This window comes from Capricornis sumatraensis, chromosome 9 (assembly GCF_032405125.1).
Source record: "Capricornis sumatraensis isolate serow.1 chromosome 9, serow.2, whole genome shotgun sequence".
NCBI lineage: Eukaryota > Metazoa > Chordata > Mammalia > Artiodactyla > Bovidae > Capricornis > Capricornis sumatraensis.
Window position 1 is genome coordinate 7,900,037 of NC_091077.1, and position 27,400 is coordinate 7,927,436.

The 27,400-nt window shown below is 52.5% G+C and overlaps 1 protein-coding gene across 1 annotated transcript in view; it reads left to right on the forward strand.

The window, feature by feature from the left end:
• The first annotated feature begins 287 nt into the window (after positions 1-287).
• CPAMD8 (C3 and PZP like alpha-2-macroglobulin domain containing 8) overlaps positions 288-27,400 on the forward strand; it is a 93,754-nt gene continuing 66,641 nt past the window's right edge. The window contains exons 1-12 of the mRNA XM_068980059.1: positions 288-379; positions 5,219-5,370; positions 7,279-7,301; positions 12,802-12,967; positions 13,046-13,098; positions 14,968-14,985; positions 15,405-15,459; positions 16,616-16,729; positions 18,323-18,407; positions 19,523-19,631; positions 22,103-22,330; positions 24,617-24,787. Coding sequence (XP_068836160.1) covers positions 288-379; positions 5,219-5,370; positions 7,279-7,301; positions 12,802-12,967; positions 13,046-13,098; positions 14,968-14,985; positions 15,405-15,459; positions 16,616-16,729; positions 18,323-18,407; positions 19,523-19,631; positions 22,103-22,330; positions 24,617-24,787 — 1,266 coding nt within the window. The remainder of the gene's footprint in view (positions 380-5,218; positions 5,371-7,278; positions 7,302-12,801; positions 12,968-13,045; positions 13,099-14,967; positions 14,986-15,404; positions 15,460-16,615; positions 16,730-18,322; positions 18,408-19,522; positions 19,632-22,102; positions 22,331-24,616; positions 24,788-27,400) is intronic.

Sequence of the window (27,400 nt, forward strand, 5' to 3'; positions counted from 1 at the left end):
ATGGGTCCGGAGAGGGGGCGGGGCCGGAGACCGGGAGGGGGTGAGCGGGGCGGGTCCGGGCAGGGGCGGGCCTGGGGACGAGGCGGGTCCGGGGAGGGGGCTGGTCGCCGGCTGCCCCAGCCTGGCCGGGCGCTGAGTGGGGGCGCATGGCGCCAGGCGCACGGCGCGGGGGCTGCGAACAAAGGGCCCCCGGCGGCGAAGCGGGCACCGCCGCGCTCGGACCCCGGCCCTGGCCTGGCCCCGGCCAGGCCCCCTCCCCCGGCGCGGCGCCCCCGCGGAGCCGGAAAATGTGGGGCGCCCAGCTCGGGCCGCTGCTCCGGCTCTTGCTGCTGCTGCTGTCGCCGCGGGACGGCGTGCGCGCTGAGCAGCCCCAGGCCCCGTGAGTAGCCCCGGGGCGAGAGAAGGCTGGCTGCCTTCTCGGGGTGGGGGACGCGGGGTCTGGCTCAGAGAGGTTCAGCGACCTGTCCAAGGCCACACAGCCTCCGAGCTGGGCGGGACCTGAGTCTTGACCCCCGCTAGCCCCACGAGTAGGACTGGAAAAGGGGCAGCCTGAGACTTCAGAAGCGCCCCCGGGAAGGTCCTGGGACTCCCCAGAGCTAAGGCGGAGAGGCCATCCCTATCTCACCTCGCCCCCTTGGTGTGACCAGAGCTGGCTTCTTGGGTGGCAATTTCAAGTTATCCGTTGCTTGAAGGTAAGAGGTGCGTATCTTGGCTGAGAAATGGAAGGAGAGACCTACTGTTCGTTTTCCTTGGGAGGGCGTGGCTCAGGGGGAGGAAGTGTTTGTTTTGCTTCCACATTTTTCTTGAAGTTTACTTCTGGTGAGCCGACACAGTGAGGAGGGGAATTCACTAGCTGCTAAGGAGAATTGCCCATGAGTTGGCTTCACAGGGACTAGTCCCAGACCTGCCAAGTTTGGGTGAGCCCTGCGGGGGGTTGTGGGCTCAGGGAGCCTGCCTCCAGCTGCCCAGGCTCAGCCTTTAGTCCAGCCCTGCCTTTATGAGCCTTGTTCAAACAGCGCTTGTATAGGAGTTCCCAGAAAACAGGTCAACAGTGAGCCGAGGTGGGCGGGGGCACCTCCAGTGCTCCTCCTCTGATTCAAGGCTTTGAAAAGTAAGACACCAAACTGCAATTCGAGCCTTGGGATTACCTCCCTTGGGCCCCGTGAAATTGGAACCCAGCAAACTTTTGACCTGATGCTTGCAAAGCTTGCTCCTTTAGGATAGCCGTTTCCAGCTGAGGGGCGATTTTTGTCTCCCTGGGGTCATTCAGCAACGTCCAGGGGTATTTTGGGTTGTCACATCAAGAGGGAGGGCTTCCCTAGTACCTGCCTGAGTTGGTAAAGAATCAGCCTGAAACGCAGGAGTGTGCCTGCATGCTAAGTCGCTTCAGTCATATTCGACTCTTGGCGACCGCATGGACTGCTGCCCACCAGCCTTCTCCGTCCATGGGGATTCTCCAGGCGAGAATGCTGGAGTGAATCGCCATGCCCTCCTCCAGGGAATCTTCCCAGCCCAGACATGGAACCCGCATCTCTTATGTCTCCTGCATTAGGCAAGCAGGTTCTTTACCGCTAGCACCACCTGGGAGACCCAGGTTCAGTCCCTGGGTGAGGAAGATCCCCTGGAGAAAGAAATGGCTACCCACTCCAGTATTCTTGCCTGGGAAGTCACGTGGACATGGGAGCCTGGTGGGCCTCAGTCCATGGGGTTGCAAGAGTCGGATGCAACTTAGTGACTAAACCACCACCACCACCATCTAGAGGGAGATATGCTGTTGGAATCTACTGGGTTGAAGGCAGGGATGTTACTATGCACAGGACAGCCCTCCACTGCGAAGCATGACCCTGCCCTCCATGAGAGACCCCGCCTTCTAAGGACCAAGCTCAGAGTCCCCGAGTTGCAGAGCTTTAAACCATTCTCAGGAATGCTCGCCTCTGACTAAAGTTTCCCTTGGGGGGGGGGGGAGGGGGGCGGATCTTACCTACTGTGAGAGGAATGGAGCCTCATGGGAGACATGCAGTGACCAACCTGGGGTTCCAGATTAGTTCTGGCTATAAGCCAGAGCTGTGACCCATCAGCCCAAAGGATCCCATTTTAGGAATAGCCCCAGATATCTGCTTCTCTGATCCATGTGATTTTTGTGTGAGGAATGCCTGGTGCTGGAGAAGGCAATGGCACCCCACTCCAGTACTCTTGTCTGGAAAACCCCATGGACGGAGGAGCCTGGTGGGCTGCAGTCCATGGGGTCACTAAGAGTTGGACACGACTGAGCGACTTCACTTTGACTTTTCACTTTCATGCATTGGAGAAGGAAATGGCAACCCACTCCAGTGTTCTTGCCTGGAGAATCCCAGGGACGGGGGAGCCTGGTGGGCTGCTATCTGTGGGGTTGCACAGAGTCGGACACGGCTAAAGCAACTTGGCGGCAGCAGCAGCAGCAATGCCTGGTGCCAGAAAGCTCCGTGGGTTTGCATACTGTTGTAAGATCTGTACTGTCTACGCTTTGCCAAATACCACCTTTCTCAGGATGGGACCTTCCAAGAGCAATGGATGAGAAGCCAGGATCAGCCCAGCTGTCAGGGCATATCAGGGAGATAGGGATCGACGGGCAAACGCTTCATCAGTTGCAACTCCTGAGGCACAGGGAAAGTTAATCTAGTTCCGTCAGGTTCTTTGCACCTTTGGGTGAAGATGCTAACTCAGATCTGGATAAGGGGTTTAGAAGTGTGCAAGGAGGGACTTCCCTGGTGGTCCAGTGGCTACGAGTCCATGCTCCCAATGCAGGGGGCCTGGGTTTGATCCCTGGTCATGGAACTAGATCCTGAGTGCCACAATTAAGACCCAATGCAGCCAAATAAATAGATAATAAACATTAAAAAAAAAAGAAGTCCCCTCCCCCCAAAAAAAAGAAGTCCCAAGGAAAATGAACAGGCAAATTGCTCAAGTGCTCTTCCACACTCAGCAGGTGCCGTGTGAGAGGGCCTGGGAGTCGTCTGGGAGCTGGACACACTCTGTCCTGAAGGTGGCCGTATTCCCAGATGGCAGTGGGACAGGACACACAGGTGACAGTCCACACTGGAGTTAGATAGTCCACACCTGGGGTGACTGTGCTCCAGACGGTACATAACTGTACCGTACTCAGGATCATAACTCAGGACCATCGCATGCCCTTGTGCACTGCTGAGGCCAGACCACGGTCACTGCACCTGCTGGTCAGTGCTGGAGCCAGGTGCTGCCCATCACATATGAAGCTCGAGACAGCCCCTGTCCATGCCAGTATCACTGCATGCTCTGTGCGGTGCTGGAGTCAGATAGGACATATGGGATGTGGGGTCAGTACACATGGCCATCAGTGCTGGATCTGGACAAAACATCCGTGAAACCCAGGGGCACTGCATGCTCCAGCTGCCACAGCTCTATCCACAGGATCAGGGCATGCTCTGTCCACGGCTGAGGCCGAACACTGCGCACAGGAGCCCAGCCATTGCAGGTACTTCTTGGTGCTGAGGTCAAACAGATCATGGGACCCCAGGGTCATTACTAGGTCCATTCACTGCTGGGCAGTGCACCCACGAAAGTAGGGTCTTTGCACACACTTTTCGGTGCCAGAGTCCTACAGTACATGTACTATAGTATGTACATGTATATAGTACATGTCTCCACGGACCCCTTAGCATGTAGTATGTGAAAGAGTTTGCTCAGTCATGTCTGACTCTTTGCGACTCTATGGCCTGTAGCCCGCCAGGCTCCTCTGTTCATGGAATTCTTCAGACAAGAATACTGGAGCAAGTTGCCATGCCCTCCTCCAGGGGATCTTCCCCACCCAGGGATGGAACCCAGGTCTCTTGCATTGCAGGCAGATTCCTTACTGTCTGAGCTACCAGGGAAGCCCGTGTGGTGTGTGGTAAGAGTCTAAATGCCTCTTTCTGTGTGTGGACCTGAGGTTTTTTCCCAAAAAAGATCTTGAGAAATAGAAAATCTCTCCTGATCTCAATGTTTGGCCCACTGTTTTCCCCTTTTTCCTGTTTCCTTCTGGTACCTGTAGGGTTTTTTATTTTTGTTTTTTGACTTATATTGGAGCATAGCTGCTTTGCAGCAGGCAGGAGCTTCATTGCAACACGCAGGGTTTTCTAGTTGTGGCAAATGGCAGGTGTCTCTAATTAGTTGCCCTAGGACATGTGGGGTCCCAGTTCCCCAGCCGGGGATCGAATCCACGTTCCCTGCATTGGAAGGCAGATTGTTAATCACTGGGTCACCGGGTGAGTCCCTGCTGGCTATAGTTCTGCACCGTTGGGATTGTGCTGCCAGGCTCTCAGCGTTTGCCATTGCAGCAGGAGCGGGTCGTGTGGTTTCGGATGAGCCTTTGTGATTTTCCAGCAAATGCTGCAAAATAGCAGGAGGTGGGGAGGAGCTAGGCCTCCAGGTCAGGTGCCCTAAGAGAGCCCGCCTGGCTGTGCGATCTGGTGGGTGTTCCTTCTCCATCTGCAACGTTAGCTTTCCCATCTGGAAAACAGGATAAGGACACCTTTCTTCCAGAAAAGTCCTCGGTCAAACTGAGGACTTTTCAGAAAGAGAGAACTGTTTTGATTTCACTGTTCACGGTGCTTTTCCTGTTCCAGGCCATTTAGTTTGTGTTCAGGGTCTTATTCTTATACTAGTTCAACACTAGTTTTGTGTCGCAAGTGGCTCCTTGCTTCTTTCCACTACGTTCTAGAGCTGCCTGGTTTTGTATCCTAATCTCTCACTGACTTAGGCTCGTGATTTGGCTTCTCTGGGGCTTAATTTCTGACTCTGTAAATGAGAGATGTTACCACTTCTCTTGGGGTGGTTTTGACCCTGTGGGATCCTGCCAGTTACTGAGCCTCCGGGGGAGAATATTTTAGCTTGTGGGTGCGGCATGCACAAAGGTCCTGTGGCAGAAGAAGCTGAGAAAAAAAGTCCAGAGGCTGAGATGTCGAGATCAAAGAGGGAGTATGGTGCTAGGTAGATCCGGAGAAACTGGATTCTTAACTACTAGGGGAGACGTCAGAGGTGAACAAGCCTTAAGGAGTTCACAGGTTGGTAGGGGACATAGACCCATAAAGTGACAGTGCCATCAGGGTGTGGTCAGGCTTAGGTGGGAGTCCACCCAGGTTGCACCCTAATTCAGCCAGGTGACCCTGAGACTAGGAATGGGTCAGAAGCCTTCGGCTTTCACTGACGTTCTCCTCTTCCGCAGGGGCTATTTGATCGCTGCACCCTCTGTCTTCCGCTCCGGAGTGGAGGAAGCCATCAGTGTGACCATCTTTAACTCCCCCAGGGAAGTCATGGTCCAGGCTCAGCTGGTAGCCCTGGGCAAGGCAGTGGCGCAGAGCCAGGGAGCCATCCAGGGTAGGTCCCTGGGGTGCCTGATGGGGCCTTCTTCTCCCTCTGCAGAGTGGCCTTAAGGGATCAGGCAGCGTCGGCTTCTTCCCACTCTGCCCCGGAACACCGTCAGGGGAAGGAGGGCAGGTTGTCTTCTCCCCACTTTACAGATGGAGAGAGTAAGGCCCAGGAGGGGCAGTCCCCTGTCCAGTCTGGAAAATCAAGGTGCTTGTTCCTCAGCAGCTCAGGTTCAGTGGGTGCCCATCTGGGTAGAGTTGGGCACCCTTTCAAGTCAGCTTTGGCTGGAGGTGGAGAGGGCCCAGAGGGAACCTGTGACCTTTTCAGACCTTTTTGTGAGCTTCTAGCACCCCTGAGATGTTGGATTCAGACCTGGCTCACAGCCAGCCTGCCACTGAGTTGCGTTTAGGCCCCTTAGTCAGTTGCTGCTCTACTTTCCTCCGTAAACTGCAGATAACAGTGTTGCTGGCCCCCTGGACAGAGGTGTGGAGAGCAGGTTCCAGCCACAGGGCCTAAAGTCTAGCTGAGCAGGTAACTCATTCATCATACAGAATGAGGTGCGGCCACAGGAGATACCGAGAGAGGATGTCAGGTCTCCAAGGCCAATAAGGCAGCCCCTGTTTCCCAGGGGAGCGGGGAAGGAGTGCAGGCTGTCCTGACTCCAGGGGCCAATCCTGAAACCCAAATCCGGCTGGCTTCAGTCGCTCAGTCGTATCTGGCCTTTTGCAACCCCATGGACTGTAGCCCACCGGGCTCTTCTGTCTATGGAAGTCTCCAGGCAAGAATACTGGAGTGGGTTGCCATTCCCTTTTCCAGGGGATCTTCCTGACCCAGGGATCCAACCTGGGTCTCCTGCATTGCAGACAGATTCTTTACTGTGGTCGCCACCAAGGAGCCTGGTGGGCTACAGTCTATGGGATTGCAAAGAGTCGGACACAACTGAGTGACTAACACTTTGTCAGCACAGAGAGTTTATGGGCTCTTCGTAACTGGAAAAGTCCTTTGGCATCAGTGGGCCAGCCTCCTGGCTCTACTTCTGGAGGTACCTGTTACTCCCCAAAGCTCCGGGGGACTAGCAGTTCCAGAATCTCTGGGAAACTTCTGGGATTCCCTCTAATTGGCCCAGGTTGGGTCATGTGCTCAATCCTGAACCAATCCCTGTGACCAGAGGGAAGGTCTATGCTGATTGGCCCATTTTGGGTCATGTGCTCAACTCAGACCCAATCCCTGTGACCAGGTGGACCATGCTGATTGGCCCATTTTAGGCCATATGCTCAACCCTAAACAAATTGCTATAACTAAGAGGAGATCTTGTGTAGATTTGCATAGAGCCTCAGGAGAGATGAGCAGTGCCCCACTAGGAGCTGGGCAGTTGGCTCCTCCAAGAAAGCAGAGAATGGACACTGGAAGGCAAAACCAGTAGATTCCAGCTAGTCCTAGAGGCCAGAGAGCCCAGACAAGTGTCAGACAACAAATGAGTCATTTGGGTAGAAGAGAGAGGTTGATGGGAGTCTAGTTAGATGCATTGGAGTAAGGTCCACTGGGGACCTCAGACTCCTCTCTCTCCACCCTCTCCTTGGTCCTCTCCCATGGAGTTTTCTCTTTGCTCCCTTCACAGCTTACCTTGGGCAAGGGCCGGGGTGCAGTGAATTAAGTATGCAGGCTGGCCAACCTTCCCCTGAATAGCTCGGCTTTGTCCATCTCCTCTGGTCTTCAGTACTCGCCAGCTTGGAGGAAACCTCTCATTTCTGCCAGTCCCAACCCAGCCCAGGCCAGACCAGCATGACCCAGGGTGTGTGTTTGTCCACAGAAAGTCCCTCTGGGTTGAGAAAACCCTTGTTTGTAAGGCTGCGTCTCAAGGGGGCAGAAAAACACAGCTCCTGATGTAACTGTTTTCATTTTATTTTCATATTTTAGATAAAGGAACCCTCAAACTCAAGGTAAGCCTGTGAATTTTTAAAATCAGAAGCCCTCCCTTGGGAATAAAGAATTGAGTTGGAATGGAACAAGAGAAGTTGCATGCGTTGTGAGAAAAATCATTAATGGTGATGTTAAAAATAAATAACAAAGGGAAAGAAAGATTAGAAAAGGAGAAAACCCACCCATAATCTCATGCCTCCTGCTTTTTACATTTTTATGTTTCCCATAAATCTTTGTTCACATAAAGACATTTTCTTTCATAGTCGCAATTAAAGGGTCTGTTGTCTTCCCTGCTATTTTCTCTCAACATGTTGCATAAACATACTTCCATGTTTCCACATCCCTATAATTATAATTTGCCTCCTATTGTAAATAGCATCCCACTGCGTCTCTTTTATATACTAATTTACTAACACCCCCCGCCCTCACACACACAGTTGTACATGCTTAGATTTTTTTTCTTGTTTTCAGGATTTTGATAATGTAATCCAAAAGTTGAGAGCATATTTGTGCATGAAACTATATTAACTTTCTGGATGCCTGCCTTAGGCTGAACACCCCGAAAGAAGAACTATCAGATCAGGATCCAAGGCTCTTGCTGGGTCCTGTTTTGTCTTAGAAGACTCAGCAGTGTGTGTGCGCGGCATCACCGGCTATACATTAGAGATCAGATTTCCTGCAGCCTTGTTGACACAGAATATTATTATTTTAAAATTATTTGACATATCAAACTGCATGTAGGTCATTCTCTGACATGGACTTTTTAACTTGAGTCCTTGGATTTCAAGGCGATCGTAAGCCTTGAAATTGTCGGCATTTTCTGGGTTAGCTCATCCTTAACGCTTACCAGATGCTCCAAGGAGTCCTGAAAGGATGGGCTAAATAGAGACTTGTTCTCAATTATAATGGCCCCTCCCCTGTGCCCTTCCCCAGTTATTATAACGAAGTCCTAGGCGATTCCTCTTCCAAGGTATGGGATGCATCATTAGCGTCTCGTTGCCATGGGGCAGTTTTCTTCCTGCTCTATTGTTAATGTTAGAATAGAATTCTTTCTCTAGAGTTCCCTCCAGGTGGAGGGGGCTGATGCTTGCAATGTCCCAAGACAATTTTGGTTTTCACAACTTGGGGAGCAGGAATGGGGGTTGCTACTGGCTTCTAAGGAGTAGAGACCAGAGATGCTGGTCAACATTCTAAAATGCACAGGACGGCCCCTCTACTGAGAATGAACCAGCCAGACGTCAGCATTTGGAAAGCTCAGGATAAATAGGCTAGAGCCACCCTTGCTGGCTTCCTGTGAGCAGATCTGCTTCTTTTGAATCAGCAAGTGGGGCTGTCATATCCACTGATAGATGAACTACTTAGGAAAAAAAAAGGAAGCCTTGTATATTTTATTTAGAGAAGTACTTTTAATAAAGCATGTGTGCTTGCTAAGTTGCTTCAGTCGTGTCCAGCTCTTTGTGATGCTATGGACCGTATCCCACCAGGCTCCTCCGCCCATGGGGTCTCCAGGCAAGAATACTGGAGTGGGTTTCCATGCCCTCCTCCAGGGGATCTTCCCAACCCAGGGATTGAACCCGAGCCTGTCACAATTGCTGCATTTGCAGGCAGGTTCTTTGCCACTAGCGGCACCTGGGAGGCCCGTTAGTAAAGCATACTACTCCTTAGAAAAAAAGAAAGAAAGCAAGGCTGTCCTGACAGGGTTAAGATTATGTGCTGTCCCTGACTGCCCAACGGCACTTAAGAAGGCACTCTTCACAGGCTAGATCCTGGGTGGAGGCCAGAGATGCTGCTCAACACCTTAGAGAGACAGACGCTCCCATCCCCACCCCTGCAGAGGATGACTCAGTCCTAAACATCAGTAGTTCTGAGGTTGAGAAAGTCTGCTCTGTGGAAACACCGTCTGGGCAGCAGACATGAGAGAAGCTGCTCCTGTGGGTGTTGGACCTGCCCCTTCCACCCATTACCCCACCCACCCCCCCTGCCCTGCCTGCCTTGGGGACCTGAGTGCTTCCAGGGACACATTTTAGAAACCAGTGCTGTGGGACCCAGGGTTACCACTGGGTAACCTGCCCAGTCTGTGCCTCGTCTTCTCACCTGTGCAGTGAGGATGGCAATAAGAGGTCTTTAATGGGACTTTCAGGCAAACATGCCTAAAACCTCGTGATGTTGTATTCCAGTTTTTCAGACTTAACCCATGCATCTGTGTAACCAAGACCCATTAAATCCCAAGCATGAAGTTGGACACATTCCTTGCTCTCAGCCTCCAGCCTCACTGGTGGTGGGTAAAGGGGTGGGTCAGACAGGAAGCCCCCAATTACATAAATGTGATCACTTCAGAGACTAGCAAGTGTCCTGTTTTATTTTAAAATATGTCAGGGAAAGAGGATGCTGAGGAGTCGGGGCAGAATCTAGAATCACATTTTATATGGCAGGAGGGCCCTTCTGAGCTGAAACTGGCAGGAAGCGACATGTGGGGGAGGGCATTCCAGGTGGAGCGAATAGCCAGTGCAAAGGTCCTGGGACAGGAAGGAGGCAAAGTAAGGCAGCCAGTGGCCCGGAGTGGAGCCAGCTAAGAGCCCCAATAAATAGTGGGAGTTAGATCCCCCGTCTGTGGAATCGGCCATGACCCGAATTCCTCTGCATCGGGTGGTTTCCATTTCAGAGAGGAACCTGGTGCCTGTCACCACCATCCATGGGGTCTGTTGTGTATCGTGTCTTTATAGTCGTGATCACTCATCGGCACTATGATGTGCTGGAAACTCAGAGGGTCCAGTGAGTCTGGTGGCTTCTCTCCCAGGATGAGTTTTGCATGCCCACGGAGTCTGGGAGTCTGGGACCCACACCCAGAGCCCCACCGGCCTCCCTGGCCTGGAGGGGCGGGGTGCTGGGCGTTAATCTGGGTGGTGGACAGGCCTGCGGTAGAACTGGCTCCTCCACACAGCCCTCCTCAGGCTGCGGGTAGGCAGTCTCAGGGAGCCTTGTGCTTTAGCCGGACCCCAGGCCCCCAACCTTCACCCTCAGCTGGAGGCACAGCACCAGCTTTGCCTGGCCGTCTCCCCTCCTTGGATCTCAGCCCCAAGTCCTTGGCTGTCACTGATGCTGAAGGAGTGAAGGTGAATGATGGAGGTCAGGGGTGGGGAAGGGGATCAACTCAGTTTAGAACATTCTAGAAAGACCTCTGGTGGTTGGCAGGTAGTGAAAGTGTTAGTCGCTCAGTCATGTCTGACTCTGCAACCCCATGGACTGTAGCCCACCAGCCTCCTCTGTCCATGGAATTCTCCAGGCAAGAATACTGGAGTAGGGTGCCATTCCCTTCTCCAGGGGGTCTTCCCAACCCAGAGATTGAACTTGGGTCTCCTGCATTGCAGGCAGATTCTTTATTGTCTGAGCCACCAGGGAAGCCTGCCTCTTAAAGTTGAGATTTTAAATGAAAATGGTGGCTCTGTGGCTTTCGAGACCTGGGGCAGGTTCACTGCATGTCCCCAAGGGTCACATTTGATCCTTTCTGTTCTCAGGGGCAGCTTCTTGGTCCCTGCACCTGTTGGCACACAGCCCCCCGACATCCCCCACCAGCTCCCTCCTACCTGTCCATGCCCACTCCCCTGGGTGGCCTGAGAATCTTCCCTCGTTGCATGAAGGTCTTTGGCCAGTGCTGAGAGGTTTCCAGAAACAGAAGCAGGTAAGGATTTTGGGGTCAGAGCGAGAGGATTATCCTCGGGTTGGTCCTGAAGATCAACTGCTGTTAGGAGGGACCCAACCGTCCTGAGGTGCGGCCTCCTGAGGGTGGCAGGTGGGCAGGCAGGGAGGGTGTCTCAGATGATGTTCACAGCAGACAAGAGGGGCAGCCTGAGAAAGGCGCTGGAGGAACGCAGAAGGCCCTGCCACACCTCGCCCTCATCCACCAGGTGGGCACACTGGCGTGAGGATGGTCCGATAATTCAGCAGTCCACTTAGAGGGGTTCCCAGTGATGGTGACAAGGGTCTTTTCACCCTTTGAGGGACCACACGGGGCTGCTGACAACCACAAGAGGAACACCCCGCGTTTGGATGGTCTTAGGGACTGGTGGTTCGTGTGGCTCACAGTGTGGACTGCTGGCCGCTGGCTGCCCACCCGGCATCGCATACACGGTGCTTGGCCACACCCGGGGAGCCATGACTTTCGTTCGCTTTAACCACAAAAGGGGCTTCTATAGGTTACGACTCACATGCATGGCTGTTCCGCTCATTACTTAAAAAAAAAAAGGCATTATATAGGGAGGCTTCCATCCCTAGAACGTTGGAAATTTTGCCCAAGAAAAATGTGAACTCCTGGGCAAATCCTTAAGACTGCAGTGGAGCTTTGTTATTATTGTTTTATCTGTCTAAGGTGGCAAAAAATAATTTTTTTAACCACTTTAACTGTTTAATTTATTATTAAAAAATTTTTTTTGTTTTTTTGGCCATGCTGTGAGACCTGTGGGATCTTAGTTTCTGGACCAGAGATTGAACCCGGGCCCTTGGCAGTGACAGCACCAAGTTCTAACCACTGGACCATCAGGGAATCCCCCTACTTTAACCGTCTGAAAGTGGACAGTTCAGTGGCGTTTAGCACATCACAGTGTTGTGCGATCCCCACCCCCATCTAGTTCCAGGGTAGGGAACTATTTTGTCACCCTAAAAGGAAACCCCATCCCCATTTGCTATCACCACTTCCCAGCTCCCTCCAGCCCCTGGTGCCCACTGACCTGCTTTCTGTCTCTATGGATTAGCCTGCCCTGGACATTTCATATAAATGGGATTGGATAATGTGTGTGTGGTGAGACAAAGCAGAGACACATACATTATTTATATATATGACATATAAAAACTATGTGATGTACCACGTATTTATACATACGAAGCTTCCCAGGTGGATCAGTGGTAAAGAAGCTGCCCACCAATGCGGGTGACATGGGTCTGGTCCCTAGGTCGGGAAGATCCCCTGGAGAAGGAAATGGCAACCCATTTCCAGGGGCCTGGCAGGTCACAGTCCGTGGGGTCACAAGGAGTCAGCATACGTGTAAACGAAGGGGCTGGGGTCTCCATCGCCACCTCTTTCCAACTCACCAGCGAGGACTGTATTTGGGTAGGATGTTCTACATAGCCCTTATGGTAACTCCAAGGCTAATTCTACAGGGCTAAGAATGTTTTTGCAAGCTTGCAGTGCCAGGAGAGAAGGCCTGTCATGTCAAGGTGGACCAGCATTTCTCAGTCTTGGTAGCGCTGACATTTGGGGCCGGATCATTCCTTGCTGTGGGGCCGTCCTCTGCATCTCAGGGTCTTGAACAGCATCCCTGACCTTCACCCACCAGACACCAGTAGCACCCACTCCCTGCAACTATGACACCTAAAAATGTCTCCAGAAACTGCCAAGTGTTCCCTGGGGGGGAACAATCACCCCTGGGTGTGCTCCCCTGACTTAGACCTCCATCCTGCTTACTCAATACCTGGATCCCTTCCAGGGTGACACTCCCTGCCCAAAGCTCCATGCTCTGCCTGCAGGTACCCACGGGCCTCCGGGGCCAGGCCCTCCTGAAGGTGTGGGGCCGTGACTGGCGGGTGGAGGAGGGCTCCCTCTTCCACAACCAAACTTCGGTGACCGTGGACAGCCGGGGAGCCTCCGTATTCATTCAGACTGACAAGCCGGTGTACAGACCCAAGCACCGAGGTGGGTGGCCAGCGTGGGCTGCGGGGGGAGGGCCGGCTGTGGATGGGAGCTGCCACACCCCTCTCTCCTTTCTTCCAGTGCTCATCAGCATCTTCACCGTCACCCCAGACCTGAGGCCCACCAGCGAAAAGGTGAGATCGGCTTCTAAAACCATGTGCCCAGACTCACCCACCGGGGTCCAGCCTGGCCAGGGCCATCATCTACAACTTGCCTTCCTCCTGCCTCTTCCAATTTCTACCTGCATTCTTGATTTCTTCCCAGGGTTCCACATCCGCTAGGGGAGCCAGGAGGGAGGTCTGTGTGACAGAGAGGGGCAAGGGCGTTAGTGGAAGTGCTTCCTCCAGAGTTCCCCACGGTCGCCAGTGGTCCTCCATACGGGCAGCTGCCTGTTTTTCTCTGGAGGTTGGTTGAGGGCCTGAACTGGGTGAAGTCCAAGAAGGATAAATCACAGGACATTGAATTCAAAGTGCAAAGGTTCCCGGTGCCTCTGATATGGACACCCCCGAGCTGATGGGGCTGTATCCACGTGCACAGTGTCAGCCACGCATGGGACCCAGCAGAACGTGTCGTTGGGTTCAGGGGGCACAGGTGTGCAAGCAGTTGTCCTTCCCTGGAGCCAGTGTGGCGTGTTCAGTTTGGCAATGATGGGCACCAGCTGGAAGCCAGACTCCAGGCTGGTGCTGGAGGTTCAGAGATAAAAGCGTGCATCCCAGGCCTTAAAGGAACATCGCATCCCTAGAAACAACCCAATTGCCACCTGCGAGGGCTGCTTGGAGGAGTTGTCCTTGTTGGGGTGTGGAGGAGGAGTCTGCGAGGGAGGGCAGGGCTGTGATCAGGAGCAAAGAACAGAGACCACTAAATGGGGCTCAGCCACCCTCATTGCCATTGGCAACCGCGTGAGCTTGCTGGGCGACTTACAGGGCAGAAATGCATTCTTTCCCAGTTCTGGAGGCTAGAAGTCTAAGATCAGGGTGTGAGTAGAATTGATTCCTTCCAAGAGCCATGTGATGTAAGAACTGGACATAAAGAAGGCTGAGCACAGAACTGACGCTTTGCAATTATGGTGCTGGAGAAGACTCTTGAGAGTTCCTTGGATTGCATGGAGATCAAACCAGTCAATCCTAAAGGAAATCAACCCTGAATATTCATTGCAAGGACTGATGCTGAAGCTAAAGCTCCAATACTTTGGTCTCCTGACATGAAGAGCCAACTCATTGGAAAAGACCCTGATGCTGGGAAAGACTGAAGGCAAGGGAAGAGAGCAGCAGAGGATGAGATGGTTAGATAGTAGCATCATTGACTCAATGGACATGAACTTGAGCAAACTCTGGGAGATAGTGAAGGACAGGGCAGCCTGGCGTGCTGCAGTTCATGGGGCCGCAGAGAGACACGACTGAGCGTCTGAACAACAACAGCAAGGACCGTGAGTGAAGAATCTCTTCCAGGCCTCCCTCCTAGGCTTGTAACTGGACATCTTCTCTCTTTGTCTTTGTTTTGCCCTCCCTTCATTCCCATCTGTTTCCAAGTTTTCCTTTCTTATGACACAAGTCCTGTTGGATTGGGACCTATGCTTTGTCACTGTTTAGTCACTCAGTTGTGTCTTCCCCTTTGTGACCCCATGGACTGTAGCCCAACAGGCTCTTCCACGGGGTTTTCCAGGCAAGAATCCTGGAGTGGGTTGCTATTTCCTTCCCCATCCAGGGGTTGAACCTACGTCTCCTGCATTGGCATGCGGATTCTTTGCCACTGAGCCACCAGGAGAGCCCAGGACCTATGCTAGGGACCTTGAAATCTCCACCATAAAGACCCATCTCCAAATATAGACTCGTTCTGAGAATTGAGGCTGAGGACATCACATTTGAATTTGGGGAGGAGTAGGGGGCATCATTCAACCCATTACGGCACCTGAGCCTGTCCCAAGGGATGAACACTCAGCATGTACAGAGGGCGCCGGTCTTTCAGGAGGGCTTGCTTATGGCCTCTGTCTGTCTCATTTGCAGCTGGAAGCTTACATCCTGGTGAGTGTCCTGCCCCTCTGCAGCTCTGGCTTGGGAACAGCCTACTCTCTGCAAGACCTGGTCTGTCTTTGTGCACTACTCCCCCTCTGGGTTGATCCCTGCCTGCCCCGGTGCCCCACAGGCTGAGACCGGGTCCAGCCCTGTCCCTGACTCAACCCTGGGATAAGCTGAGTGCGCGTCTGCCCATCTCTGTCGATTTTCAAGCACCTCCCTAGATGGGGAGTCAGGATGACCTCTTCTGGCCTCTTGTCTTCAGACATGTCCCTTCTATGCCCCGAGCTTCCGTTTGCTCGTCATAAATAGCTAATCTTGGGACCTGCCTTGACGCGTGTCCTGTCCTAGAGAGGGGCTTGGAAGGTCCTCGTGCGTGCCAGGCACACGTGGGCTGACCTGAGCTTATTGTGTGTGTCATCTTGCAGGACCCCCGAGGCTCGCGGATGATGGAATGGAGACACTTGGAGCCCTTGTGCTGTGGTACATCTCTCTTCTCATTCCTTCTGTGGTTTGGGGGCTGCACCTTTGGGTGGCAGATGTGATAAAGCTTCCAGGAAAATAGGATGTGCTCTGCCTCGACACCTGCCACGCCTTTCCTGGAGCATGGGACCCTCTGCCCACCTTTCTGTCTCTGGGATCCCAACTGAGGCTCCTCCCATAAATTGGGACCTTTCTGGAATATCAGGGCCTTGTTTGTTGGCACCCCTCCCTTCTTCCCGCTACAGATCTTCCTCGTCTTCACCCTCCACCCAACACAAGACGTTTCTTTTCCAGCTAGGAGTCAGAAGGCTTTGCTTTGGCTGAGGAACTGGCTTTTTTTTTTTTTTTCTTTCTCTATGACAGTGATCTCCTGGAGAAGGAAATGGCAACCCTCTCCAGTATTCTTGCCGGGGAAATCCCATGGTCAGAGGAGCGTGGCAGGCTATAGTCCATGGGGCTGTAAAAGAGTCAGACACAACTGAGCGACTCAGCAGGCACGCATGCCTGTGACCACAAGGGCCATGTAACTGACATCTCCTTTTGTGCTTTGGCCCTAACGGAAGTGTAGCAGGGATTTGGGGAGACTGTGAACAGTTGTACACCTCCACCTGGGAGACGCATAAACACGGCAGAGCCCTGAGTCCTCTGTGAGTCAAACGCAGAGTATGGGCCTCCAGCCAACATGGTGCGTCCTGGTGGTTGGTGCAACATCACACACACCTCCAGATCCCCTGGCCTGGCCTTGACCCCTCTCCATGTCCCTCTTCTTGATTCTGAGATGCCTGGGGAAGGCTGCCGAGTAGGAACAGGGCTTGTGCGACCCTCTGTCCCCGAGGGAATGACTCAGGTGGAGCAGAGTGGAGCAGCTGGGTGGCCTGTTTCCCTGGTTCATTTGGCTCATGGTTTGCACTTGGCTTTGGCCTCAGGGCTCCCCCAGGAACCCTAAGTGCGGCCTCTCCCTGCTTCCCCAACTTAGTCTATGGAGGAGGTGCTGGCTCTGCACAAACCCGTGCCAGCTTCGGGGTGGCCTTGAGCTTCCCTGAGGGGCCGTGCGGGGAGGGGGAGAGGCCAGGTTCCCAGGGCACCTCACCACCGGATGCTGGGCTTTCTGCCCACGCAATTGCCCCAGGATGAGGGGGAGTCTCTCTTCACACAGGCATCACCAACATGACCTTCCCCTTGTCTGACCAGCCGGTACTCGGAGAATGGTTCGTTTTTGTCGAAATGCAAGGCCACGTGTACAACAGGTCCTTTGAAGTTCAGAAGTATGGTAAGTTGGAGAATCTTAGGCTCTTAAGATTTCAGACCTGGGGGATCCACAGTCCCAGTGACGACACAGATAATAAGGAAGAGGAGACGGCAGGAGCCTCATTTACTGGGGGCTCAGTCGGGGCAGGCGCGAAGGGGGCCGGGCCTTTGTCGTGTCTTTTTATGTGTTATTTATCTGTGGCTGTGCCGGGTCTTCCTTGCTGCACGCGGGCTCTTCTCTGGTTGGGATGAGCAGGGGCTCCTCTCCAGTTGCGGTGCCTGGGCTTCTCATTGTGGCTTCGCTTGTTGCTGAACACGGGCTCCAGGGCATGCGGGCTCAGTAGCTGCAGTACATGGGCTCAGTAGCCGTGGCTCCCAGGCTCTAGAGCACAGGCTCAGTAGTTGTAGCACGTGAGCTTAGTTGCTCCGCAGCATGTGGGATCTACCCGCATCAGAGATCGAACCTGTGTCTCCTGCATTGGCAGGCGGATTCTTTACCACTGAGCCACCAGGGAAGCCCCTCTCATATCCTTCTTATGATTTTTTTTTTTTTTGGCCACGCCACATGGCATGTGGGATCTTTGATCACCAACCAGGGATTGAAACCTCACCTCCAGCCTTTGAAGCACAGTCTTAACCACTGGACCACCAGAGAAGGACACTGTCATGTCCTTTCAAAATAAATCATGGTAAATTATGTGACCTCATATAAGCAGAATCATAATATTGGTCCTTTTGTGAATGACTTATCTCATGGAGCATAATGCCTCAGGGTTCATCCATGTTGCAGCATGTGTCAGAATGGCCTTCCTTTTTAAGCCTGTCATTTCCTTTTCTTCTTTCATTCTCATCCTGAACCTATGAGGTATCTCTATTTTACAGATGGTGTAACTGAGGCTAAGAGAGTCATTAAGGAACAAGAGCCGGGGAGTGCACCTGGGCCAGAGTCACATACTGTGGCTTCTTAAATTCTTAAATTAAATTCTTGCTTAAATTCTCCCTTAGGGGATCAAGGGTTTCTCTTCCTTTCATGAAGAAGGTCTTGAAAGGAAAAGCCATACAGGAGAGGGTTATAAGTTGCAAGCAACGGAAGCCTGGTGCAGACTCAGTGAGCACAAGAAAAGGGCTTTACAGGCTCAGGTAACAAGCTCTAAGGACCAGAGTCTTCATGTTCTCTCTGTTCTGCTCCCCGGTGTCCATGTCTCTGTGGGCTGAGCAAGGTGATGAGATGGGCGGGTGTGCCCAGGGCAGCAGAGAGGGACTGTCTCCAGCCACAAGCACCCTTAGGATGCCCATAACTGGTCCAGAAGCCTGGCTACTGCTGCACCCCTGGGAAGGGCTGGAATTGGCTACACTCAATGCAGATGGCCTAAAACTGATGAGATATGGTCCCCTGAGAAAAACAGCGTGTTGGTCCCTCAAAGATGGAAAGTAAATGTGGCCCACAAAATCCCCAGAGAGCTGCCGGTGCTCAGCAAGGTGTAGTGTGGATTCCCGTGATGTCAGCAGTGAGGCCCGGCAGTTCAGTTTGCTGTCTTCACCTCCAGCATCCTTCTGGAGCCACTCTGGTGATGGAAGCCACCCTGCCTCCTTCCTCTCTGCTCTCTCCCTTCAGTGCTGCCAAAGTTTGAGCTTCTTATTGACCCACCCGCGTATATCCGGGACCTGGACACATGTGAAACCGGCACTGTGCAAGCCAGGTGAGAAGGAGGCGGCCACTATAATCGAGCCTTTCATACCGTGGGCCTGCCCCACCCAGGACGGCCCGCCCCACCCAGGACACCCCCGCCCCGCCTCCCAGGCATGCTTCTCCCCTAGGAGTCACACCTCCTCCGGGCACATTCTTTCCTCCTTGGACTTGCTCTTCCCCTGGTACTTGCCCCTCCCCAATAAGAGCCCCCCCCCCCCCGCCCCAGGACACGCCCCGCCCCCAGGACACACCCCCAGAACACGCCCTGCCCCTAGGGCACGCCCCTCCGCAGGGCACACCCCACTTCAGCAATGCCGCTTTCCCCCTCGCATACGGCGTCCGTGGCGGGTGGGCTGACCCCAGAGGGATATTTTTGAGCGCTTGTTGTTCAGTCGCTCAGTTGTGTCCGACTCTTTGCGACTCTAATGACCAGGCTGTTGACAGAGCTCGACGTGAGGGTCAACCAAAGGGTGTCAAGAGGCGCTATTCCGTTCTGTCCCCTGGGAGGGCTCTACGTGGCCGTGTTCCCGCCCCAGCTCTGCCACCTGCCGGAGGTTGTGGCTGAGACGTCTCCTTTGCGCTTCTTCCCTGAAAAAAAATCCAAGGGCGCGCTGGATACACGCGCATTTTATAGTCCAGAAAATACTGTAAAAATTCTGGGCGTTTTTTTTTTTTTCTTTCCAGTTTTGCTCCTGTCTTGCTTCTGTGTCCCAGTAAGCAGTTGTCTCCACTGCATCAGGCGTGACATACATACATTTAAGTCTTTCACCTACATTCTTGAGAAGATGGCTTACTCATTCTCCGTGAGGAAACAGAAGCTCAAAGAAATCAGATCCCTGGCTCAAAGTTGAACTCCTTGGGCCCTTAAGCCTAGCCAGGCCTTCCTGTTGCTTACGATTGCTCGATCCTCTGTTCTGCCTTACTCCAGCGTGTGCCCCCCCTCGACAGTTGTCTCACATACCCGGCTTCTTTGAGTCCAGAGTTCCTCTCTGACCCTCGGTCTCTTTTTCTGTCCGCCATGAGGCTTGGTGTAGAGGATCTCCGGGCCTTTGAGACTGACCCCTCCCCACTATCCTCTGGGCACCTGCTTGCGAAACTTAACTACTCTTTGTCCTTTTGTTCCAGGTATACCTTTGGGAAACCTGTCTCGGGGACTTTAACCGTCAACATGACTGTGAATGGTGTGGGGTACTACAGCCAGGAGGTGGGGCGCCCCATCCTTAGGGCCACCAAGGTGAGGAGCAGGAACCTCAAGCTGTCACCCAGTAGGTCCCTTCCCACAGCGCCTGCTCTTGGCTTCGGCTCTGTGATCATCCATTTTATTTTACCTTCCAGAACAGTTTGTATGGTGGGAATTTTCCTGATGATAAAATTCTTACAGGCTGAACATAGAGGCTAGAACATATCAAAAAGAAATAATAAAGTTGACTTGTCCTCTGATAGGCAGACATAGCCAGCACTGCTATTTTGATGTCTTTCTTCTTAGGATGTTATTGTAGGTAAAGGGAAAGGAAAAGTTTTATTGAGACATAATTCACATAACATGCAATTCAGATATCCATACAGAAGGTACTATTTATGCCCCTGGAGTGGACACACTGAGTCTTAACCACTGGACCACCAGGGCAGTCCCACAAGTTATTGCGGCTTCTTGACTTTTGATGGATAATGCTAGGAACACATGTTTATTTTTCTGTGATGTATCTCTTGGGTTTGGAATTCCTGAGTTCTATGGTTTGAATTAAATATGATCACCGGAATAAGAACAAACAAAGGATCTTTATTCACAGCTTGCAGCAAGGGAGTCAGCCACCATCACTTGTGTTTGGCAGAGACTCAAAAGGCAGGTGGAGAAATGGGGAAGATTTATAGTGAAAAAGGGAAAAGGCTTCTGATGTGCCATGAAGGGAGGCTGTTGGCATGTGGAAGTCATGGGTGGGTAACTAGAAGCAGGCATCCAATGTAATTCATGAGGGGTGCATATTTGACTTTTTCCAATTGTTTCTTGGACTGCAGAGAGATCAAACCAGGCAATCCTAAAGGAAATCAACCCTGAATATTCACTGGAAAGGCTGATGCTGAAGCTGAAGCTCCAGTACTTTGGCCACTTGATGTGAAGAGCCAACTCGTTAGAAAAGATCATGGTGCTGGGAAAGATTGAAGGCAGGAGGAGAAGGAGATGACAGAGGACGAGATGGTTGGATGGCTCACCGATTCAATGGACATGAGTTTGAGCAAACTCTGGGAGATGGTGAAGGACAGGGAAGCCTGGTGTGCTGCAGTCCATGGGGTTGCAAAGAATCAGACACAACTTAGTGACTAAACAACAGCAATTGTTTCTAAGATGGAAGTGGGGGCAAAAATCAGGGAAATAGTCAGTTATTAAGTCCTGGCCATTTGGGGCTGATTGTAATAGGGGTTATTGCTGGGTTGCTATAGAGATAGAGGTCTGACTTCTTACAAGTCTGACTTATAGATACAGCTGGCTCTCCCATGTCTGCAGGTTCTGCATCCCAGGATTCAACCAGCCTCACACAGAAACTCTTCGAAGTTGGTTGAATCTGTGGGTGTGGAACTTGTGGGTATGGAGAGCTGACAATGGGTTGGCTTTCTACACTGGTGCCTGCAGATCTTGAGTCAGAGTTATTTTTTCCTATACTTGTTCAGTCGCTAAGTCATGTCCAACTCTTTGCAACCCCATAGACTGTAGCACTCCAGGTTTTCTCTGTCCTTCACTGTCTGCCAGAGTTTGTTCAAACTCATGTCCATTGAGTTGGTGATGCTTTCCAACCATCTCATCCTCTGTTGCTCCCTTCTCCTTCTGCCCTCAATCTTTTGCAGGATCAGGGTCTTTTCCAATTAGTCTCCACCTGGATGTTCAGTCTCTGAGTGGTGACTACATTGAGTTGTTTGAGGAACTCCCAGATTTTTTTTTTCTAAAGTGGCTACATAATTTCACATCCCCTTGCATGTAAAATTTCATAATCTGGTTTTTATTTTTCTTCAACTTACAACTCCACGATGTGCGTGCCACTACGCAACATATACAAGCAGTCCTGGAGATTCTGGGGCTCTGAGTCCTGTCATCCCCACCTCCTCTCTGCCTCCACCCAAACCAACTTCCTCGTGCCTTTGCCCCCGGGATGCATCCTGTCTCTGTGTCCCTGTGGCTTCTCTTCTGTGGAGCGGACACTGTGGCCTCTCACCTCCTCTGTGCCTGGTGCTCGTGCCCTTGTGATCCTAGCCATTCTCCCTAGAAGCTGCCCCGGTGGCTCTTGTCTTAACGTTCTCTTTACTGAGTAATTTGCTCCACAGCTGTTTACAGACATGGATTATTTGCCCCTGGGAGCAGTCCTGAGATAGGAGTTGATTGGGGGGGGGTTCTGCACCCTGGGCGCGGGAGGGGAACCAGCGCTCTAGCGTGTGGCTGACCGGGTTCAAGTCCCCACCTTGCAGTCTGGCCCAAGGGGTTGTTTCAGCTTCTGCCTGAAGAGCCGACCTCTCTCCTCCTAGAAGACGATGCATATCCAGCCGGGGACTCAGCCTCCATGCAGGGATGCACGGCATAGAATGGATGGGTCGTCGAGTGTCCCCCTGGTCCTCCAGGCGGCCAGAGGGGCACCTACTTGAGCTGTGTGTTTGTGAGTCATCTCTCAAAGCCGCTCAGCTCCGGCTGAGCACGACCTGTGTGTCTCCTACCTCCAGATCCATGGGTCCCAGGTCTTCAGCATCTGTGTGAAGGACATGATTCCGGCCGACGTCCCCGAGCACTTCCGGGGCACCATCAGCATCTGGGCCATGGTGACTGCTGCCGATGGGAGCCATCAGGTGGCCTTTGACGACTCCACTCCGGTCCAGAGGCAGCTGGTGGACATCCGGTACTCCAAGGACACGAGGAAACAGTTTAAGCCGGGGCTGTCCTATGTGGGGAAGGTAAGCCCCAGGCATGGTGCCCAGCAGGGCCTGTCAAGGTCACAGGCTCTGTGCCGCCTCCCACCCTACCTCCTGCCTGAGGACCACTGTGTAACCCCTGCAGTGCATTCCATGGGCCCTGCAGCTGTGATGTGGTTGAAAATCCCTTTCGCCCTCGGGGTTAAGGAGCTCTTTGCTGTGCATAGTTAGACCTTTCCGAACCTAGAGCGCTAAACCTGATGCTATGTATCCACTTATTTAATCTGTTCCACGATGGTGTCGCCTTCCTTAATTGGGTTGACTTTATGTCTAGATGACTTAACTACTAAGTCCATAAAAGGCAGACCCCCGTCTCTGAGACAGTCTGATTCAGCTCCCTTGTAGGGAGTGGCATTTAGAACAAGCCCCTGCCTCCCTTCCACCCACTCCACCGTTTTTCTACACAGTAAAATTTGAGATGACTATAGAGATTCGAGATGCTGAACTGGGGCGTCTGGTTTCAATTGGAACTTGGGGGGAAGGGAGGGCAAGACCAGTGGAGCCTTGTGTCACCCCAGGGTGACCCTTGCCTCTGCCCGGTATCCACACCCCTCTTCCCTTTTGCGTCCCGTGGGTCACCCACAGGATCCTGGAGGCCTGTCTTCATGTTGTTCCTGCTTCTCCTGCTCTGCTCTGGGACCTCCCTTCCCTCCTCCGTGATGAGATCTCAGCCCCCACCCTCAGCTCTCTGTCCCACACGCAGAGGCATGGCTCGCGTGCCCCTGGATTTGAGGGTCCCGGCTAAGGCACCATACGGAATATGTATGAATGGACTGGGGGCTCTCCATTCAGTGAAAGGGGAGTGTTTCACCTACACCCAGGAAATTATCCACTCTCTGCACGAGGGGCTTCCCAGGTGGCGCTAGTGGTAAAGAACCCGCCTGCCAACGCAGGAGACCCAAGAGACGTGGGTTCAATCCCTGCGTCGGGAAGATCCCCTGAAGGAGGGCATGGCAACCCCCTCCAATATTCTCACCTGGAGAATCCTCATGGACAGAGGAGCCTGGCAGGCTACAGTCCATAGGGTCGCAAAGAGTCGGACACGACTGAAGCAACTCAGCACTCGTTTCATATCTGCATTAAAGAATGGAGCTGGGAATAGCCTGGCAGTCCAGTGGTTAGAACTCCGCCTTCAAATGCAGGGGGTGAGGGTTCAGTCCCTGGCTGGGGAGCTAAGATCCCACATGCCTTGTGGCCAAAACCAAAACAGAAAACAGAAACAATACTATTAACAAATTCCATAAAGACTAAAAATGGTCCACATAAAAAGAAGAAGAACAGAACTGGTCACCCCATCACCAGATACCTGCACAGCTGAGAGGTGCTCCAGGATCTTTCTAGAACCACTGATCATATTTCTTCACAACATCCATGTCTTTTGAACCCCTCTCTCTGACTGCCTTTTCTACCTGCCGGAATGAGTGAGGTCTAAGAGTCACATGGAACTGCTTCCCTATTCCTTCCTGGCTGTGGCACCAGGTAAATGGCTGGTGATTTGTGCCTTGTGACTTCTCTACCAAGTCCAAGGTCCAAAAAGCTTTCCCCTGTGTTATCTTCTAAGTATTTTGTAGTTATAGCCATTGCATTTGGGTCTCTGATTCATTTCGAGTTAATTTTGGCATGTGGTGTAAGGTAGGGGTTCAGCTTCATTCTTTTGCATTTGGAGACCCAGTTGTCCCAGAACCATTTGTTGAAGGAATTGTTGTTTTCCCATCGAATGGTCTTGGCACCCTTGTCAAAAATCAATTGACTGTAATCCTTTTCTTTTGCGATGCCATGTGCCATGCGGGATTTTAGTTCCCTGACCAGGGATTGAACACGTGCCCCCTGCAGTGAGAGGGAGGACCCCTAACCACTGAACCTGCCAGGGGATTCCCCTTCACCACATTTTGATCTTTTTTGATAATCAGTTGGCTATAGATGGCTGGACTTATTTCTGGACCGTCGATTCTGATTCATCAGTTTTCACACCTGTCCTCATACGAGTTCCAACAAGTGCAGCGTCTTCACAGTTCCAACAAGTGCAGCGTCTTCACTATTGCACCTTTGTAGAAGTTTTGAAATTGGATGTATGAGTTCTTGATTCTTTAACAGGATTGCTTTGGCTATTTGGGGCCCCTTACAGTTTCCTGTGAATTTTAGCATCGAATCGTCAATTGCTGCAAGGAAGCTGGGTGCGATTCTGCTGGGGGATTGGGCTGAGTCTGTAGATCAGTTTGGGGGGTGTCACCAGCCTAACCATACTGATTCCTTGGTGACCCACTCCAGGTGGAGCTGTCGTACCCGGATGGTAGCCCAGCAGAGGGAGTGACCGTCCAGATCAGGGCAGAACTGACGCCGAAGGACAACATCTACACCGTGGAGTCTGTGTCCCAGGGTGGGCTGGTGGAGTTTGAAATCCCCTCCATCCCTGTGTCAGCCCAGCATGTGTGGCTGGAGGTGAGTGAGTCATCTAGAGCCTTGTCATTCAGCCAGCAGACATGGGTTTGGTCCCTCCTCCAGGCCACGCTCAGGCACTGGGTCAGTCGTCCTGGGTCCTGCCCCTGCCGTGAGTGAGTTCACAGTCTGATGGGAGAGCCGGCCAGGGGGTCAGATAAACCAAACACCCCAGAGTGAGGCAGGATGATGAGAAGGGGTCAGGGTGTCTGGCTCCCCACAAAGGATCCTCCCAGGTGGACTCCTGACCAGGGGGTGTTCAGCCAGGCTGCTTCCTGGAAGGTGGAACAACATATGCAGAGGCCCAGAGAACTGCAACCATAGTATAATTAGGTTCTGCAATGCCCAGCTGGCCGAACCATCGCAGGAAGATGTGGAGGAGGGAGCCAGTGGGGCTTCCCCTTACGTCAAGGGATGTTGCTTAGGGTCCACCCAGAAGGCAGTGTCAGAGTCAGATGGGCTGAAGGGTCTGATTTTATAACCTCTCCCCACTCCAGAGGCCTTCCCAAATGGCACAGTAGTAAAGAGTCTGCCTGCCAATGCAGGAGACACAAGGCTTCAATCCCTGGGTCAGGAAGATCCCCTGGAGGAGGAAATGGCAGCTCACTCTAGTATGCTTGCCTGGGAAATCCTGTGGACAGAGGAGTGCGGCTGGCTACAGTCCTTGGGGCTGCACAATTGGACGTGACCGAACACGCACACACGCACACCCCACTCCAGTGCCCATAGCTGGGGGGGGGGTGTCTGGGTGAGGACACAGGTGGGCAGGTGGGAGACGATGACGGGGCTGTGGGGGCAGAAGTGGCAGGACCTGGTGCCCCCTTGTCAGGGGCGGGAGGAGCAGGAGTAACAGAGAGGACGTCCCAGCCCTCGTCTCTATGGCTGACGGGCATGGTGGCCCCACGGACATTGGCGTGGTGGAGACAGGGGCAACTGAGAATCAGTGTGTAGGGGGGAGCCGAGGACACTTGGGATCACTGTGTCCCCTGTGGGCAGCACGTCCTTAAAGATTTTTAACAGCCAGAGGTCTCCGAGCCACCAACAGTTTTAACCAACTGGCTACAAATTTGGGGTTCCAACTACCCCAGGACCTAACAAGTACAGATTTTTGAATGACTAAAAGACACCCCTTTAATTTCCGTTAGTCTTCTAAGAATTAGGTGGCAGCAAAACTCCCCAAGTGACTCCAAATACTAGAATTAGCGGAATAATTTTGTCTTGCATAGATACATAACCAAAAATCAGCATTTCCCAAAAATGTCACTTTAATAGAAAGACAGTCTATTTCTGTGACCAAATACTGCCTAAGAAAAGGTCTTTAATTAATTATTTTCTTACAAAGAAGGATGAATTTTAAACTTTACTTTTAGTTGACATATATATGTCTCTCTCTATATATAATTGACATGTAACATAGTCATTGCCTTCAGTGTAATGATTCAATATCTGTATGTACATGAAATGACACCACAGTGTGTCAGATTGCCATACATAGTTACACTTTTTTTTTTTCTTGTGATGAGAACCTATAAGATCTGTGATAGTGCTAGTGGTGAAGAACCTGGCTTCCAGCGCAGGAGACACAAGAGATGCAGGTTCAGTCCCTGCATCTGGGGGAAGGTCCCCTGGAGGAGGAAATGGCAACCCACTCCAGTACTCTTGCCTGGAGAATTCCATGGACAGAGGAGTCTGGCAGGCTACAGTCCATGGGGCCACAAAGAGTCAGACACTACTGAGGGACTGGGCACACCAGATCTATTCTCTTCGCAACTTTCTCTATAAATTAGGACCAACCAAAGAGAGATACACACGCGTATAGGACGAGAGCTGGAGGGTCCCAAATGGATCGCTTTGTGTGCTGTCCCTGTGGATCTGGGACACCTCGCCCTCCCGACAACACATTCAGCAAGCTCTGCCAATCTGATGCCCACTCACCTTCAGGGCCCCCAGCTTTCACTGGGATTTCACTACACAGGCTTGACTGATCTATCATTGGCCCCATCACTGAGCTCAGTCTCTAGCCATCTCCCCTCTCCTGAGGTCAACTTGACACCGCATCACGTGGTTCAAAGCCCCTACCCTCTAACCTCATGGTCGGTCTTTCTGGCTTGGCTGTCCCCGTCTTGAACTGCTCCTTAGCACAGATTATCAGGACCCTCGGTGAGTAACAAAGACACTCCCTCCTGGGGAATCCCAGGGGTTTAGAGGCTATCTCCCAGTAACTGGGATGAAGGCAGGCCAGCTTCTTTATTCTGTGTCACACAGAGGTCTTAGACACCCCCCTGCCCCATACCCTGCTTCTGGCATCTTCCCTGTGTTAACTGCATTCTTCTAGCGGCAAGTGAAGGCAGCAGGTTTAAACTCCCAAAGGAGCAAAGGGAGTGTACCTGCCAGTCCCTGGGCTGCTCAGAGAGGGGTCCGAGGGCTCCAGGCGGAGCTGCATCCAGAGCCCCAGGGACGCAGTCCAGCTTGACTGCCCCCGTTCCTGACCGCCACCTTCCCTATGCTCACTTCCGAAGCAGGCTAGATCCTCCGAGAAGCCCCCTGGGGCTGCCGGCAAGCCCAGGACGGGGGTCCTTAATATGCCCGTGATGGAACTGCCTCTCAGCGGCCATG